We start from the raw sequence: 16,288 nt of genomic DNA on the forward strand, positions 1-16,288 counted from the left end.
ATAAAAACAGGTTTCTATTCTGGACAATAGAAACCTGTTTTTATTAAAAAACCGGTTTCTATTGTAAATTTTTTTTTTTTTTTTTTTTTTTTTTTTTGCATTTTATTAATAGTTCCACGTATTATTTAATATTATCTTTTATTTTGTTTCATTATCTTAATAAATGGAAAAATACATGTGTTATGATTATTAAATGTTCATCACTTCATAAAAAGATCGATATAGTGCTGTTGCGAATCAAAATGGATTAAATGTTTCTCTCTTTGTGGAGTAATATTTATGTGTCAAACCCAACTTGCTAGTGGTACTGAATCTACATCGTCATGTGATTTATAATCCATTTTGCTTTTTTCATCGATGTTCACCTTCAAGATTTATAATCCATTTTGCTTTTTTCATTGATTGGTCACCTTCAATATATAAAAACTCAGTTATAGTTTAAAACTTATTCACTGTATTTATTATTAACATGAGAAATCAAAATATTAGAAGATGAAATACTTGTTATTGCCTCGATCACTTCTCAAATAAAACACAAAATAATTAAAAGGTGTACCTTAACAAAGAAGCAAATGAGGAGAGTAAAAGCAGAGAAGTAATGGTGAAGATGAAGGGTGAATTAAGTTTTTGATTTTGGGTATAAGTAATAGATCTAAATGTGTTTTTAACTTTTTCATTTCCCGCTCAAAAGTAAAATGCATCGAGACCGGTTTCTATAAAAAAAAAAGAGGTTTCTATAGTAACATAATAGTAACCGGTTGTATGTAAAAAGGGGTTTCTAAACTTGAAAGCCGGTTTTTTTGAAAAACCGGTTCCAAAAGTCCACAATAGAGACCGGTTTTTTTGGAAAACCGGTTCCTTATTTCCGTTCACTTTAAAATCGGTCTCCTTTATGTTTATAAACCTGTTTTTTTGTGGTCCGCTAAAAAGAGGTTTCTATCGGGGGTTTGTATTCTAATATTTGTAGTAGTGAATTTCTCATTACACAATATCCGTGGTGCCACATATATATCTTGATTTTTTCTCTTTAACACCCTAAAAGTTTTCAGAATTGTAGTTCACATAATTTAAAACTTTGAAGAGTTATATTTTTATTATCTTTTAATTAAAAAAGAATCTTATATTGCATATTGAAAATGCCAAGTTATTATTCGATGAAATAAAAAAAACTAACTACCCGTATTTTCAAAGTCTTACAAAAAAATGAAATATGAAAGTTGTTGACTAGATCAACTGAAAGTCAACTTCTGATCGTCACTCTTCACCGTTCAATGTGGTGTTGCACCTAGAAGATCAAAAGCTACTGCCACCACGACTCCGACCACCACCGCGATTAAGGTCCTGAAACCTCTTTAATACATCTTCATTCATGACCATATTCGGTACGATAGTATTTTCATTACACTGATCATCTTCATTGATTTCGCTTTCATCTCCTTTAAATGACGTCGTAGGAGAAAAGCTTGAAGCAGACGCTGGAGAAGAGGAAGAGCATGGAGGGTGTTCGATAATTGTGGTGCTGGATAGAGGGGGTTTGGTGTTGTTTTCTGTATTGAATTTGTTACTTCTTGTGCTGCCGGCGAGAGAACTTCGGTGAGTAGGTCGGGGATGGATGTGTTCGCCGGAGTATGACACGATAAAGATAGTTGAATCGATGGGACTTCGTTCCACTTGTTTTTTTGCTCCACAAGCTTTTGTTGTGCTACACCTGTAGTAATTTCTGAATATATTCAAAGGAAAAAACTTTGTTAAAATTTTTAAAGTAGTAAAGGGTCTAATGTAAAATAACTTAAATGGAGAAACAAGTTGATCTATCGCTCAGGGTTCAAAATTTTCAGGAGTTCAAATTTTTGTTTTATATATATAGACATAATTGGAGTTTTAAAGAAACATGGTAACTAGAGAAATACAACTGAAGCAACGAAGACGAAACATAATAGGCCCAAAAACAACAATTAAATGTATCAGAAAAAAAAAATTTAAAACCCACTAGCATTCTAGCAAGTATCAAAGGATTTTTTTTTTTAATTAAAAAAATGGTTATATTCTTAGTTAAAAGCTAAGGGTTTTTTCGAATAGTATATATTATTCGTTAGAACCTCTATCTAACCTTGTTTCTAAACCTCGTTCTAGCTATTTAAATTTTCGGTACTAAATTTGATGGAGTAGTTACTAATAATGTGATTGGAATATAATTATAATTAAATATATATATTATATATATTATATATTACTGATAAAAATAGATGTACCTAATTAAGGTTCTGAATTTATGATCATTTAATTAAGGTGCCATATTATTAAGATCAGACTAATATATCAATTAATTTAGAATTTTCTAATTGAATTCCTAACAATAAAATATATTAAATAATATCAGGAGCAAAGGAAATACCTTGGATAAGGAGAGCCTTTAATGGGTTTTTGACCATATTTCCTCCATGCCCACAAATCGTTGCTTAATTCTTCCTGTGTTAACTGAAATACCGTCTTCTCCTGATTTTTCCTTTATAAGTTAAAAAGAAAAAGATTAATTAATGTTAATGTTAATTGTAAATAAAGGATTATAAGTTTAAAAACCTTATCATTGTGAAGTAAACATCTTGGTCCTATTGTTATAGTAACAGTTAAACTGATGTCTTTACTGAAATCATTTCACTATCTTCTAAAACAGTCAAATATATACCCATAATTTTGAACTAAATTAAGTTTATCGTATTATTATATCCAGAAATGAATTCATAAAACTTTTAAGTAAAAGGGATCGAGTGACACGAAAAATGGATATTATTCGGTTTCTGTATATTATGAGATGTCATGACGATTGAGTGTTTTGGCTTGTTCTCGAGTTTTGTCATGAAAAAATTGAAATGATTGAAAGCAAAAAAAATATAACTTTTTCAATTTCAAAAGAAATGCCGAATAAAAATTACACCAAAATTATTAGAAGATTTGTAGCTATAACGGATTATCGTTAAGATGCAAAAAGATGTGTACATTTTAATAACCATTACTTTCTTTTACCTTTATAATAGGACTCTCGAATAGAGTAGGATAATCTCCAGGAAATTCATGTAAATTATGCCCTTTAAAAATATATAATACGGAGTATTATTTTGCGAATTAAAGTTTTTAACTTCTTTTTATTGTAGGATAAGAGAAGTATTGTATACATCTTACCACCCTCATACTCCACTTATGTGGGATTGAGTTTTGTTGTTTGTTGTATAATTTTTCGAATAAAACAATAATAGAAATAACGGATTCGAAATCTACAAGGAACAAACTGAACCATCAGGAGTTAGAAGTATAGCCTAAAACAAACCGCGAAAAAAGAGAAAACTCATAAGCTAAGGTAACAAAAGAACATACCACCAACGTGGTAGGCAAAAATTTAATATAGCTAGCTTCAACAAACAAGGCTAAAAACCAAAAACCCTAGACCCGACTACACCTAAAGCGTTCCCACAGAACAACCAACCCCAGGGAGAACGTTGTGGCCAGCTAAGCCACCGAAAATCAGAGAATCGGAGCATCACCAGCCGCTGCAAATTGATCCCAACCGCAAAAAAAAAAAAAAAAAATAGGTCTCACCCCTGATATGAAACCAAATCTCGAACATACAGATCGTCACCTGGTCCACTCCTGAAGGCACAACCAAAACGGAAGGTTTCGAATAAAACACGCGACAACAAGAACCAACATCCCGTGACAAAGCTCATTGGTCACCACATCCTTCCGCCATTCAGCAGCGGATAGCTACCACCAACAGGGTGTTGGACCACCCGACCGACTGACTAAGGCAAAACCAAAACCACCACAAACAATAGACGGTCACCAACCAACTCGGTGGTGAACGACGACGACTACAATGCCTAAGTAAATGAGAAGGAAGGGGAACCACCACTCAACTGTTGCAACTGGTGGCAACCACCAACAGGACGGTGAGCCACCAGACACCATCGTAACATATAGAATTGGCAACTCCGCCGCTAGGAGCAGTGCTCGGAAGAAGAAACACCTTTGCCAGAGAAGCAGTTTGGAAGATTAAGGTGTCTCCACGCCGGACTAAGAGAAGCCAAATGCCCTAAACCCATCACACCCCGAGAACGCCGGTGGAAAAAGGTTTAGAACACTGGAAAAGCCCTTAGAGTGCTGGGAAACGCCTTGGTTCGACCGGGGGAGAGAAGAAAAAAAATGAAGGGTCACCAGAAAGAAAGGAGGCCCTAGAGGAGAAGAAGATGGAGAAAAGAGTGAAATCGAACCTCTAGTGAGCTGCCGATGGCTGGCTCGGTCGTTCACATATTAGGTTCCAGTGAGTGTTTGATAATGGAGAGAACTTAAAGAGAAGTCAGGAGACAATACTTTTAGAATACTTTAACACTAGAAGTTGGAAAGCAGAAATTTTTTTAAAAGTGATGAAAATGATGGTGTTAATGGAGATCAAATGTGAAGATGGGTGAATGTGAGAGACGGCTAGAGTGAAAGAAAATGACATGATTTTTGAGCCATTCTATTATGAAATCGGTTGCTACGGGGAATTGATATATACACCACTAAAAATAAGGGGTGTATATACACCACTAAAAATAACAGATTCACCATATTTGTAAATACATGCATTGTGCAATTATTTAATGCACTTTGTGGTGGATCGATCATTTTCATAGGTGAAAATATCACCATCTATTGTTAAGAGTTAAGGCAAAAGTCTTATAACAAAATATCACATAGAAGGTAAACTCTAGCTAAATATGGGGTGATTGATGATTGATTGAAGTGTATTTATTTAAATAACAAGCTACATATAAATATACCTTTTTCTAGGACGTGCTGATTGAGAATCCATAGCATGCATGGAAAAGGATTGTGAATGATCTGTCAACATCGGCAATTGCTCGTGAACAAATCCTTCACCATCGAGATCAATCGAGTTGGTACTCGTCGTTCCAGCCGACATTGTCCTTATCTGACTACACCCTGCTTTGTAGATTATATCCTCCAATCCACCAGATAACTTACTACTAAAACTTGGATCATGTACTGAAAATGGGCTGCTTTCATTTCCGGATGCTATAATTTCTAAGTTATTATACAAACGCCCATCATCGTAATCCTCCACAGTTGTCGTATTTCCGGCAGCTACAGGTGTCGTACAGCTCCTTACCACCGCGTTCAAATCCCATTCATGATCCATAGAAACAAAAAAATATATATAATGCAAAATTATTAGGGAGTACTATTCAAGCTAGCTAGTTTTAGTTTGTATTAAGGGGGAAAATGAGTTATATGTTTTTCGAACAGCGATTAGATAATCGAGAGGATGAGCCAGGGGTGGCAAACTCAGGGGCCGGCTCGTTGACTTTAAAAAGAGGGAATGGGTGGGATGATAGTGTATGATCAGTTCATGTATGTGATATCATTTATATATAGAGAGCGATCGAGGGCAGTGTTTAGGGTACTAATTATAATGGAATCATATTGTAAACAGTTGATGTGGTTTAGGGTTGACATTTGAGAAAAAAGTCAAATGGGGCCGCGTTTTTGCTTTGCTTTCACCAAGCCAACAATGTGCTTGTATGTTTGTGGAATGTGTTTTGGTGGGAATATATATGTATAGATACGGAGGATATGATATGGACCATCTCGACTATTTTTGTAAGATAAAACGTACCGTATAATATATATGTTAACTAGATTGTTAATTTATGAAATTAATAAGATTAGTGACCAACTATATATATGAGGTATATAATCATAATTAATTTTCTTTGCAGCGTGTGGTTGATATCATACAAACTATGCACTCATAAGCTTTATTCGAATAATTCGAAGGGTATTCAAATTTATATACTCGTAAAAACAGTGACCAGAAAGACAAACTCGTTACGATAAAGCTCAATATACTTCAATTTTTATGTAGTGATCCTACGTGTATATATGTGGACCCACTTAATTTGTAAGTGCTCCTGACCTTTATAGATTTTACCGGAGCTAAATCCCAACCCATTTCCGGGTATCATTTCCTAACATGTATACAAAAAATAAAAATAAAAATATACAACACACCACACTCTCTCACACACGCACGATATAAATGGAATGACCTATGAAACAGGACATAGTGGAGGAGAAATCCAATGAAATAATTTTTGCAAATATCTACCTAGCTAGCCGAATAATTAACCAAACGTACGTGGGAAGAACTGAGCCACATTAAGTAGGAGATCATAACTTTGCATCAACTATTGAAAGTTCATTTGGGACTAGTACACTTCTTCAATGTTATAAATACAAGCTATAATTGATCATTAGTTTTACCACAAATTCTATATCATCTTCATCTTCAGTATAGTATGAATCTTCTATATATACTCAATGTAATAATAACGACTGGTCTAGTTTTTTTATGTTAACCGTAATATATTATATATCTTTCAAATTTGCGCATATCAAACATATACTCCTTGTAAATTACTCTGGAATTTTACATCATCAATGGAAAAATCTATATGCTTCAACGAACTCGAATGAATAAAATCTTCATTGTCATTTCATTTAAAACAAAATTAAAACAATTAAACAGATTCTCAAATACATGTTGGGAGGTAGAGAAGTTGGTTGACTCTTTGATCTCGAAGGTTTTAATCTTATCAGATATTGGAGATAGAGATCGTGATAAGATGGGGTTGGGTTGGCCGGGTTGGGCCATGTTTGGTGGTAAAATAAAGGTGTTTTGGATTGAGACCACATTTTAGCATGCAACAAAGGTTTCCCTACCTAGTTGATCACCCAAAAAAAAAGGTGATCCATCAATTTCTAATTATTACTGTATTATATATTATATATCTTTACAAAAACTTGAATACCGTCTCATATCTTGGTGTTTCTAAGGACCAAGTAGTCAAAGGGCAAACTAAAATATGTTAAAACATTTCACGAATATTTTTTAGTAGTTCAATAAAACGAGTTATATTTTATAATAACAACAAGATATGAATCAGTAAACAAACTAAGAGTATATACGGAGTACTAAACTAATACGGAGTACTAACTATTAACCAAAAGGAACAAAACTTTATAGTATAAATAATCGAAGCTTCCTGTACTTTGCAAAACAAAAGGACGTTATATGGAAGGGTCTACGTCTAAATAAAGGTCATGCATATTTACAAAGGAAAAGACATAACTGGAGACTTTTATTTCCGACGGACGTCAAAAGTCAAACGATAAAACCACCAAATCAAATCCAAAGTCAACCTTCCTAAAACCAACCATACTCATTAGAAGATCATTATCATGCAATTGCCCATCAATAGCTGTCAATTGCATTTAACTTCTATAACAAACCGGACTCCATTTGATACTATATACGGAGTATTAAAAATAAACGATGTTTTAATGACTACAAAACAGTTAAATTCTAAATAATTTGTATTTAGGGACGGGTTATCAGGATTATCATTTCTCAAGTAAAGAAGAATCTTCATAATATAAAACTTTCGAGCTTGTCGATAAAATTATTAAATGGTGTTTCTAAGGACCAAGTAGTCAAAGGGCAAACTAAAATATGTCGTGTAGGAGAGGGGGGTTTTTACCGGCTATGCCATCAGATTGGTCCGGATTTCCTCCAGGGCAGCAGTGCGGGAGATGATCGTGTGTGTGGTTTAGTCCCCCAGAGTGATCCTAAAATGTTGTTCAAAAAGAAACATATTGTGTCAAAAGATTTGTACTCCCAAGTGATTGCTGGCCAGGCAAAATTTAACGAATTCGATTTTGTATTTAGGCAAAATTTATGATCATTTAAATTCAAATCTCAAGAGGTCTCATGTTCAATACTCATTGACAATTTGAAGTGGTGAAGAAAAATGTTATAAACGGACACAAGATAACCTAGTAGGGAGCGTAAGCCTTCATGTTCAATACTCAACATATGTTAAAGTGGTGAAGAAAAATGTTATAAACGGTCACAAGATAACGTGGTCCAACCCAGTTTTGAACCTACCCGCCCATTTTGACAGCTTACACCTATACTATCTAGATTGGTTGACTCTAAATGGAAAAGCGTTAAATATGTTACACACTTGCACATCTGAAAACTTATAACGCCTCGGTCCTCAGTCAACTACGTAATGCATAGGCAGTGAAAGGTATATATGGGTTTCTTATACATCTACTTCGATTGATAAGAGATACTCCATCATCTATATCATATATTATACTCATATCCCTGCTAAACAAAGTGCATAAAGTATACTTATACTGCAAATTGATAACAAATCCTAATAACACAACAGCATAAATTCCTTTCTATGAGGGTAATGAAGACGGTATTACAGTTTCACTAGGTTCATCAGCTTCCGAGGTCTCTTTTTCATCGCTAATTTCATTGGCCTCTTTGTTACTATTTTCGGGCTCGTTAAGATTTGGTGATCGGACTTTAATGCGCTTCCCTTTTATGTACTTATACTCCCATTTCGGTGGCGGATACTTCTTCTTCAACTTCTGGTACTTGTCCAACATACCCAATTTCTGAAATACGTCTCCAACCATATTAACTATTGAAACAGTAGGTCTGATACCAAGCTCTTCCATGTCAGCAAATACCTAATAGCAATTAACAACTGTCAGATGAAAATAAATAAAGTACTTGAGATTGTGTTTAACGGGTCAACAGGATCAAATCATTATAATTATTGGAAGTGCAATGGGTCAAATAGGTTGAATGTAGGCATTGTAACATAGGAATGCAAAAGTACCTCAAACATTTTTTCATGCATTTCCCTTCGGTAATAAATAGAAATCATTCTATCGAAGAACATTCGAGGCATACTTTCTAAATTATCGGAAAATAACTTAGTCCATAGCTCTTCGGCTTCATCGATTCTTCCATCCTCGGCTAAAGCATGCAGCAATAAATAATAACTCCCCATTGTTCTTCCTTGGCCTTTGCTTAGCATCCACTTGGTCACCTTTAACCCGAGTGAATAAGAAACTTATTGACAAACCAAGCGTCCCAAAGAGGAAATTAAAAAGAAAAAACAGAACAAAAAAGTGATATGGTTACAACTTTGTACCTGTATTATTCGTTTCCATTCCTTGTCATATTCTAATGCTTTTAATGCCTTTTTTACAGTAATTAAAGGAAATTCCAAATCCCATGCAATGAAAGAATCAAGAGCCCCATAGACTTCCTCTTTCACATTTGATAATCCTTTTATCTGCCACATGAAAGGCAACAACATTGTTACAACATAGGTGGGTTGCGTACCGGGTCGAAGCAAAAATGATCGTGTTGACCCGTCAATGGCGAATCTAGGATGAAAACTCAAAGGGGTCCTAAAACATTTTTCCAAAACGAATTATATTTGTATGGTACTTTAGTGGGTGTTCACCTCCAAAATACCATAAATCCTACAAATATATGTGGTCCATAGTTAAATCTAGTAGTGTCTTATACAACATTTAAGAATATTTAGTAAAATTATTTTCCAAAACTAGTGATGTCACAGGCCACTTGTTCCTATATAGAACCGCCACTATGACCCATCAACATTTATCGGCTATTTATCTCTAAGTGTACAAATGACTAGATAGTATCATAGCGAAACAATATATAATTTGTTTAAATAGAACGGTTTAGGAGGCAGAAAATGTATGAATGGCAGTTCAAGTGACTTTCAATTTCTTTGACTAGTAGGAGCCTCTTTTAACTCAGCTCATTTGACCCGTTAAAGTTGAAAACCAGTAAAAATTTACCCATGGTTGAAAAGTCCACCTCTACTCCTTGGTCTTGTTATCAGCAAGCTATCTACACTAAACCCAACAACCATATAGAGTAGAATAACTTACACATTCGACGAGTTTCAGCGATTTTGAAACGATTCCTATTTTTGGTTTTGTTTTCCAAACTCGTGGATATCTAGGTCGAGGGCCTTTCGCTGCACATACCTAAAATTGCAACAACTGATGTGAAAAAGAGAAAATAGATCAAAAGTACCGAGTAATACACATTTCACACTTCTCAACAAGAAAGGTATCTGAACAAGTAACTTAATATAGTTATATAAAGAACGATTATGTAGCTAACAGTTTCAATTTTCATCAACAGATTCACACAAAACAATTCATAACATCCCAGCATATTATCGCTTTACGAGTATTCTGAAAGCATGTGGTTCTCAAATGGTTCATTGCTATATAAATGAAATCAAAACAACTTAATAGTGTCCACCCTACCGTTCACAACTATAGGGACTATTTATGTAAACAACTGAACGTCCTTGACTTGCAATAATATGGCCATTAGTTTGTTAATGAGTGCTGTTAGCGAGTCAATTGCAAAGTCAATAATGTTTGGTTGTTACTGCTTATGAGATTTGACAATAGTTAGAAAGCGTTTCGTTCTAAGAAATGGTTCAATTAAGTACAAACTTCGGAAGGATTCTTTTGCTATAGAGGAACAAAATAGTTCATAAATACTACACAAAGATGAAAGGTTTGAATCCTATGAATGTGTTGCCTAGGTTAACTGAGATCACAGAATTTTGAAAGCTATCAATAAGCAAAAAGAGGAACAAAGGGTACTGCAAAAGATGTGTTCATCTCAAGGCAGTTTGAACAACTCATAAAAAGATTTTAACAGTTTGATCATGATGGTAAGGGAGCAGATACTGATGAAGATATTGATCTTCAATATGCTGCAGATATCAATATCTTGTTCTCTTAAACTAGTTAACACATTATTAAAGAGTGAATTGTAGATACAGGTGTCCCTAATCATACGACACCCATACCCAGTAATCTCACCAAATCCTAAGAAATAGGCATATTAACCAACCATGAACTTACCAAACGGTTTCACATCTATAATCTTTCACTATGGTAATGACAATTTGTTAATTGGTTTGGTTATTAAAGATACCTAATTGGTACCTTCTATCAGATTCAGTCTTTTGTCAATCCCAAAATTAAATAAAAGTAGAAGATAGTCATTTTTTGCCACTTTTTACCCCCAATTTTGTGTCATCCAGGCTTGACAACAAAGAAGGTTTTGGCTCTGACTGTATGTCTTACTCCACTTCATCCCATCGATGCAAAACTACAATCGTTAATTGCTGAAAATTCTATTGGTACTAGTTTTCTTTCCTATCCTGTAAATTTGTTCAATGCGTTAGCTAGTGCATGTAATAGCTGTTATAGTCTAAGGCATGGTAGATCAGGTCACGTTTCTGATGTTTTGTGGCGAATGATTGTAGTTCAGTGTATGTAAACATGATGTAAACGCTCACTTCACACTAATGCAATGAAATCGTGTTCATTTCTCTAGTTTATAGACTTTTGAAATGCTTTTCGCAACAACCATGTAAACTTTCTATACTCATGTTGAAATGACAATTCAGACCAATATTTGAGTCCTTATAAACACTCCATTATTGTTGTTTAACTATAACCATACCCAAAACTAAGTAGTAATACCTAGCGAGAAGCAATAATCAACCCAGAAGAACATGAATTTACACTGCAACTCAGAGTATGTTGTGCAGTCTTAATAAAAAAAATCATGTTTGCTTCTAAATTTGTAAGTTATTGTAACGAAAAAAATCGAATTTCAACATTTACAAGCTAATGTGATTTTTAATTAACATCAAAATATTCAATTTGAGTAAACTCAAATTCCAAACACAACCTAACATTAAAGTATTTGAATTACAAATTCAGGCTTACCACAAAGTTGCTAGCTTTATTTGGGAATTCAACAAAGGGCACTCTTCCGATGAAATTCGGTAGACAGGTATACCTCAACATATGCATCCTAAACGACTGTTCTGAAATAAAAAAAGCTAAACGTTTTTTTTTTTTTTTGTAGGGTAGGTGAGGGTGGTGACACGGTGAACTTGGGTGGTGGTGGTGATGGTGGTGGGTGGCGGTGTTCAGACAAGGAAATGGATGTGCTTTTATGAGGAATTATTCAAGATATAGAAAAAGCTCGAGACTAAAACTCTAGGTAGTTGACAATCAAGAAAGATGATGGAGTCAGTAGTGGTTGGCGTTGCCGGTAACGTGACCGGAGACATGACGAAGAAGGCTGCTCATCATTTGGCAGGGGAAGGAAGGGTGTAAAATTTTTTTTGGTGGGGATAAAGGATTAATGAAAACAATTGAAGAAAATAAGAACTTATGAATAATTATTTCCAAGTCCATAAATTGGTAAATGGGTTCAATTTTATCGAATTTTCAGTTAATTAACTCAAATCTTTTATCTTTTTTGCATTTTTTTGTTTGGTTTCGCTTTACAATTTAACTAGAAAAATTAGAAAAATATATATATTCTTATTCTTATATATAATAATAATAATAATAATAATAATAATAATAATAATAATAATAATATCTATCTATACGTCTATACATATTAATAAATCAAGGGATTAAAATCCTACGTATCGTCTCCACATTAATCGTTGACGTGACATCCAACATGTCCAGTTTTAATTGGTCCAATTTATAAACTGCTAATGACATGGAATTACACGTGTACCAGTTGCATTTAATTGTTTAAATTTTAATTGTGTTATGATTTAGGAGTTTATGACTACCTTTAGAACCTGATTCTTGATTATAGACTATTAATAAAATTATAAGAGAAGCAGAGATAATATATAGATGAGAGTATATCAGAAGATTGTATATTAGAAAGTGTGTTTTACAATCATACATGATGCATATTTATAGCATAAGAAAATACTGTACAATTAGGTGGCTATAAAATTTGCAGTCACTTTTGACTTTGAAAAAGGACATTTCACAACACTCTCCCTTGGCTGACAATTTTATTTAGAGAGAAACTAGTACTGCCTCGTTAAAAACCTTGCTAAAGAAAAACCCAGTGGGATAAAAATTTTAGTCAAGGGAAAAAGAGTGCAGTATAGAGTTGACTCCCCCTCAAGTATACATCGCTGAGTCGTCACATCTTTTGAACTTTCCTCATGCCAATATTGTGAACGTGTGTTCTGAAAACAGCGGTTGACAGTGCTTTGGTATAAAGATCAACAGAGTTGTTGATTGAACGTATCTCATTTTAATCTGGTTGTCTTTTACGAGATCTTGAGTATATAAGAGGAATATGAGGTTTTCATCTGAAACTGTATCATCTAAATCTTTTATGTACAAGTTTAGCCCCTGTGATTTATCTACAGTCTCCTTTATGGTTTGCTCAAACCTTTGTTTCAATTCCTATTCCCTTTCAGTCTTTTCTGAGCCTTACCAACATACCATTCTTTTCTATCAAACTTATGACCGTTTAGACCGTCTATGGCTTTGGCGCCTCGTCAGCATTTATATTTTGTTCTGTCACTTTTGATAATCTTCTTTCATTTGTATTATGCAAGCTGCATTATCTTCATATATAATTGTTGGTGAAGATAGTTGTTGGTCTTTTATAGCGCTCTAGTCCACAAGAATCAATAATGATTTGTGTCATTGATCTCAACCAAAAACATTCCCGAGTAGCTTCATGTAATGCAATCACTTCGGCATGATTTGATGATGTTGCAACAAGTGTTTGTTTTTGAGAACGCCATGATATTGCGGTACCTCCATTTAGGTATACATAACCAGTTTGAGATTTAGCTTTATGTGGATCAGATAAATAATCTGCATCTGCATGACCAACTAAATCTTGTTTTAAATTGTTAGAATAAAATAATCCTAAATCAGTAGTTCCTCGAAGGTATCGAAATATGTATTTGATCTCATTCCAGTGTCTTTTGGTAGGAGCTGAGTTGAACCTTGCCAACAAATTAACTGCAAAAAAAAAAAAAAAATCAGGTCTCGTACAATTTGTAAGGTACATAAGAGCTCCAATTGCACTAAGATATGGAACTTCTGAACCAAGAACATCTTCATGTTCTTCTCGGGGACGAAATGAATCAGTGTCAACATTGAGTGATCTAACCACCATAGGAGTACTTAATGGTTTTGCCTTGTCCATATTGAAGCATTTTAAAACCTTTTTGGTATAATTTGTTTGATGTACAAGTAAACCATTAGGCATATGCTCAATCTGTAAACCAAAACAATACTTGGTTTTTCCGAGATCTTTCATTTCAAATTCTTTCTTTAGAAGTTGAATGACTTCATGAATCTCTTTATTTGTATCTATGATATTAAGATCATCGACATAAACAGCTATAATCACATATTCGGATGTTGTTTTCTTAATGAAAACACATGGGCAAATAAGATTATTTGTATACCCTTTGCTTATCAAGTAATCACTTAATCGGGTATATCACATGCGGCCCGATTGATTCAACCCATATAAAGACCTTTATGATTTAATGGAATACATTTCCTTGGTTCATTAAATGCTTTTGGATACCTTAAACCCTTTTGGTATATTCATATATATATATATATATATATATATATATATATATATATATATATATATATATCACTATTAAGTGATCCATATATATAAGTAGTAACAACATCCATGAGATGCATTTTTTAATAAACTGCCACGTTGATTAAGTATCTAAAAGTAATTGCATCTATTACAGGTCGATAAGTTTTTCTCATAATTCATTCCTGGTCTTTGAGAGAAATCTTGAGTTACAAGTCTGTCTTGACCTTGTAAGTTCATTTTTCTTATTTCCTTTTCGAATTAAAATTCATTTGTATCCCATACGTTTCACATCTTTAAAAGAGATAACTATTGATCCGAAAACTTTTCTTTTATTGAGCGATTCAAATTTAGCTCGTATTGCTCCTCTCCAATGATCCCAATCATGTCTATTTTGACATTCCATGACAGATTTTGGTTCCGGATCATCATCATCATTCATGATGTCATATGCAACATTATATGAAAATATCTCATCAAGATTTTTCATTTCATTTCGGTTTCATAATATTTTTGAATGTACATAACTGATTGAAAATTCTGTATTGACATCATCAATCTCCTCTGCAGAAGGAGTATTGATTTGTGGTTCTTCTTGAACATTTTCTTTTACCTCATTATCAGCTGATTTTATTTTTCAAGGATTTTTATCATTTGAACCAATTGGTCTCCCACGTTTCTGGCGTGGCGAAGACTCATGAGTGACATTATTGTCAACTTTTGGAATTTCAATTCTAGCTTAAGCATTTACTGCTGGTATATATGATCTAGTCACTCCTTTTTGTATCTGTAAATGCATCGGGTAATTTATTTGCAAGTTCTTGCATATGCATTATTTTTGAACTTTTATTTCGCATTCTTTTGTGCGATGTGTAACGACCCGACCAAAACCGTTATTGACGGCGCCGTTAACTTAGGTCCCGTTGCGTGGTCGTAGTCCCTATATGAGACTCGTTTGACCAAAATTATGTCGCATTCATTTGAAACGTACAAGACTTGCAAAGTTTAGTTTACAAACAATTCGACAACAAGTTTAAGATTACAAAAAATTGTAAAGTATAAATGAAATAACTTGCGACATAATATAAGTTGAAAATCACAGTTGCTATAAATAGCGTAAGTATGTATGCTTTAAGGTTTAATCCAAAAGTGCTATCACTAGCGTATGCATGTATGCTTGACCTCAAGCAAGAAATCAAAGTGTGCGGAAGCATGTATCAAGTAGTCGAGTATGAACCTGAGAAACATATAGAAAACTGTCAACGAAAAACGTTGGTGAAATCATAGATGTATTTGTAAACGTTGTTTTTGAACCACAAGATTTAGTATTACCATAGTTGATTATCAAAATCGTTTGCATTCCAAAAGTATTGTTCGCGAGCACCCAATTATCAAGACTTAACGTTTCCTTCCATCGAACCCCATCACAATAGTGTTAGAACATACACTGTTTCTCGAAAATATATTTCATCCGTAGACGGTAGCGAACCGTCCGTAATGAGGGTTTGTCAAACCCGTATGGCCACACAATATAAGTTCTCGCTTACACCCTGCAAGTGTAACTAATGATAATCGAATTGAGGATTTTTGTTCTAACTCGCTGTGGAATGTTTGTTTTCCTTGTACTTGTGTTCAAAGTATAAAAGTAAGTAGTACAAAATGTAACAAAGTATATGTTTCTCAGCCCACAATTTTAAAGTATAAAAAGTTGTTGAAAAGGTGGGACTATGATCTCACCTCGAGTGCACGAGTATAAAAGTACTTCACAAAGTAACGTATGCATGAAAGTTGCTTAGCCTTGACCTAAACAAGTAAGTTGTGTCAATTAACCGGTTACGATACAAGGTCGGGTGAAATGTGTTCAATTAGTCCTATGGC

General features: G+C 34.0%; 2 protein-coding genes across 3 annotated transcripts; both read right to left on the reverse strand.

Moving 5' to 3' along the window:
* Positions 1-1,123: 1,123 nt before the first annotated feature.
* Positions 1,124-5,317, reverse strand: LOC139864876 (WRKY transcription factor 22-like). The gene is made up of 3 exons (XM_071853440.1): positions 4,818-5,317; positions 2,396-2,506; positions 1,124-1,720 (listed from the first exon to the last, which is right to left on the reverse strand). The coding sequence occupies exons 1-3, from the start codon at positions 5,195-5,197 to the stop codon at positions 1,294-1,296; spliced, it is 918 nt and encodes a 305-aa protein (XP_071709541.1). The 5' UTR covers positions 5,198-5,317; the 3' UTR covers positions 1,124-1,293.
* A 2,844-nt stretch (positions 5,318-8,161) lies between these two features.
* Positions 8,162-12,135, reverse strand: LOC139862297 (pentatricopeptide repeat-containing protein At4g21190). 2 transcript variants are annotated; one of them, XM_071850872.1, is made up of 5 exons: positions 11,728-12,135; positions 9,853-9,951; positions 9,078-9,221; positions 8,760-8,972; positions 8,162-8,607 (listed from the first exon to the last, which is right to left on the reverse strand). In XM_071850872.1, exons 1-5 carry the CDS (start codon positions 11,812-11,814, stop codon positions 8,311-8,313), a joined length of 840 nt encoding a protein of 279 aa, XP_071706973.1. In that variant the 5' UTR covers positions 11,815-12,135; the 3' UTR covers positions 8,162-8,310. The 2 variants fall into 2 exon arrangements, with proteins under 2 accessions (XP_071706973.1, XP_071706974.1); XM_071850873.1 differs by lacking the exon at positions 9,853-9,951.
* Positions 12,136-16,288: the final 4,153 nt, after the last annotated feature.

Source organism: Rutidosis leptorrhynchoides, chromosome 8, assembly GCF_046630445.1.
Source record: "Rutidosis leptorrhynchoides isolate AG116_Rl617_1_P2 chromosome 8, CSIRO_AGI_Rlap_v1, whole genome shotgun sequence".
Classification (NCBI taxonomy): Eukaryota; Viridiplantae; Streptophyta; class Magnoliopsida; order Asterales; family Asteraceae; genus Rutidosis; species Rutidosis leptorrhynchoides.

Bases quoted from the DNA above. Each gene is read 5' to 3' on its own strand.
- LOC139864876 (XM_071853440.1), bottom strand. From the start codon at position 5,197: ATGGATCATGAATGGGATTTGAACGCGGTGGTAAGGAGCTGTACGACA. The intron at 2,507-4,817 runs GTATATTTATAT...TAACTTATAAAG, and splicing joins TCAGCACGTCCTAGAAAAAG to GAAAAATCAGGAGAAGACGG. The intron at 1,721-2,395 runs GTATTTCCTTTG...GAATATATTCAG, and splicing joins AAAGGCTCTCCTTATCCAAG to AAATTACTACAGGTGTAGCA.
- LOC139862297 (XM_071850872.1), bottom strand. From the start codon at position 11,814: ATGCATATGTTGAGGTATACCTGTCTACCGAATTTCATCGGAAGAGTG. The intron at 9,222-9,852 runs GTAAGTTATTCT...TTCATGTGGCAG, and splicing joins CGCTGAAACTCGTCGAATGT to ATAAAAGGATTATCAAATGT. The intron at 8,973-9,077 runs GTACAAAGTTGT...CTCGGGTTAAAG, and splicing joins AATGGAAACGAATAATACAG to GTGACCAAGTGGATGCTAAG.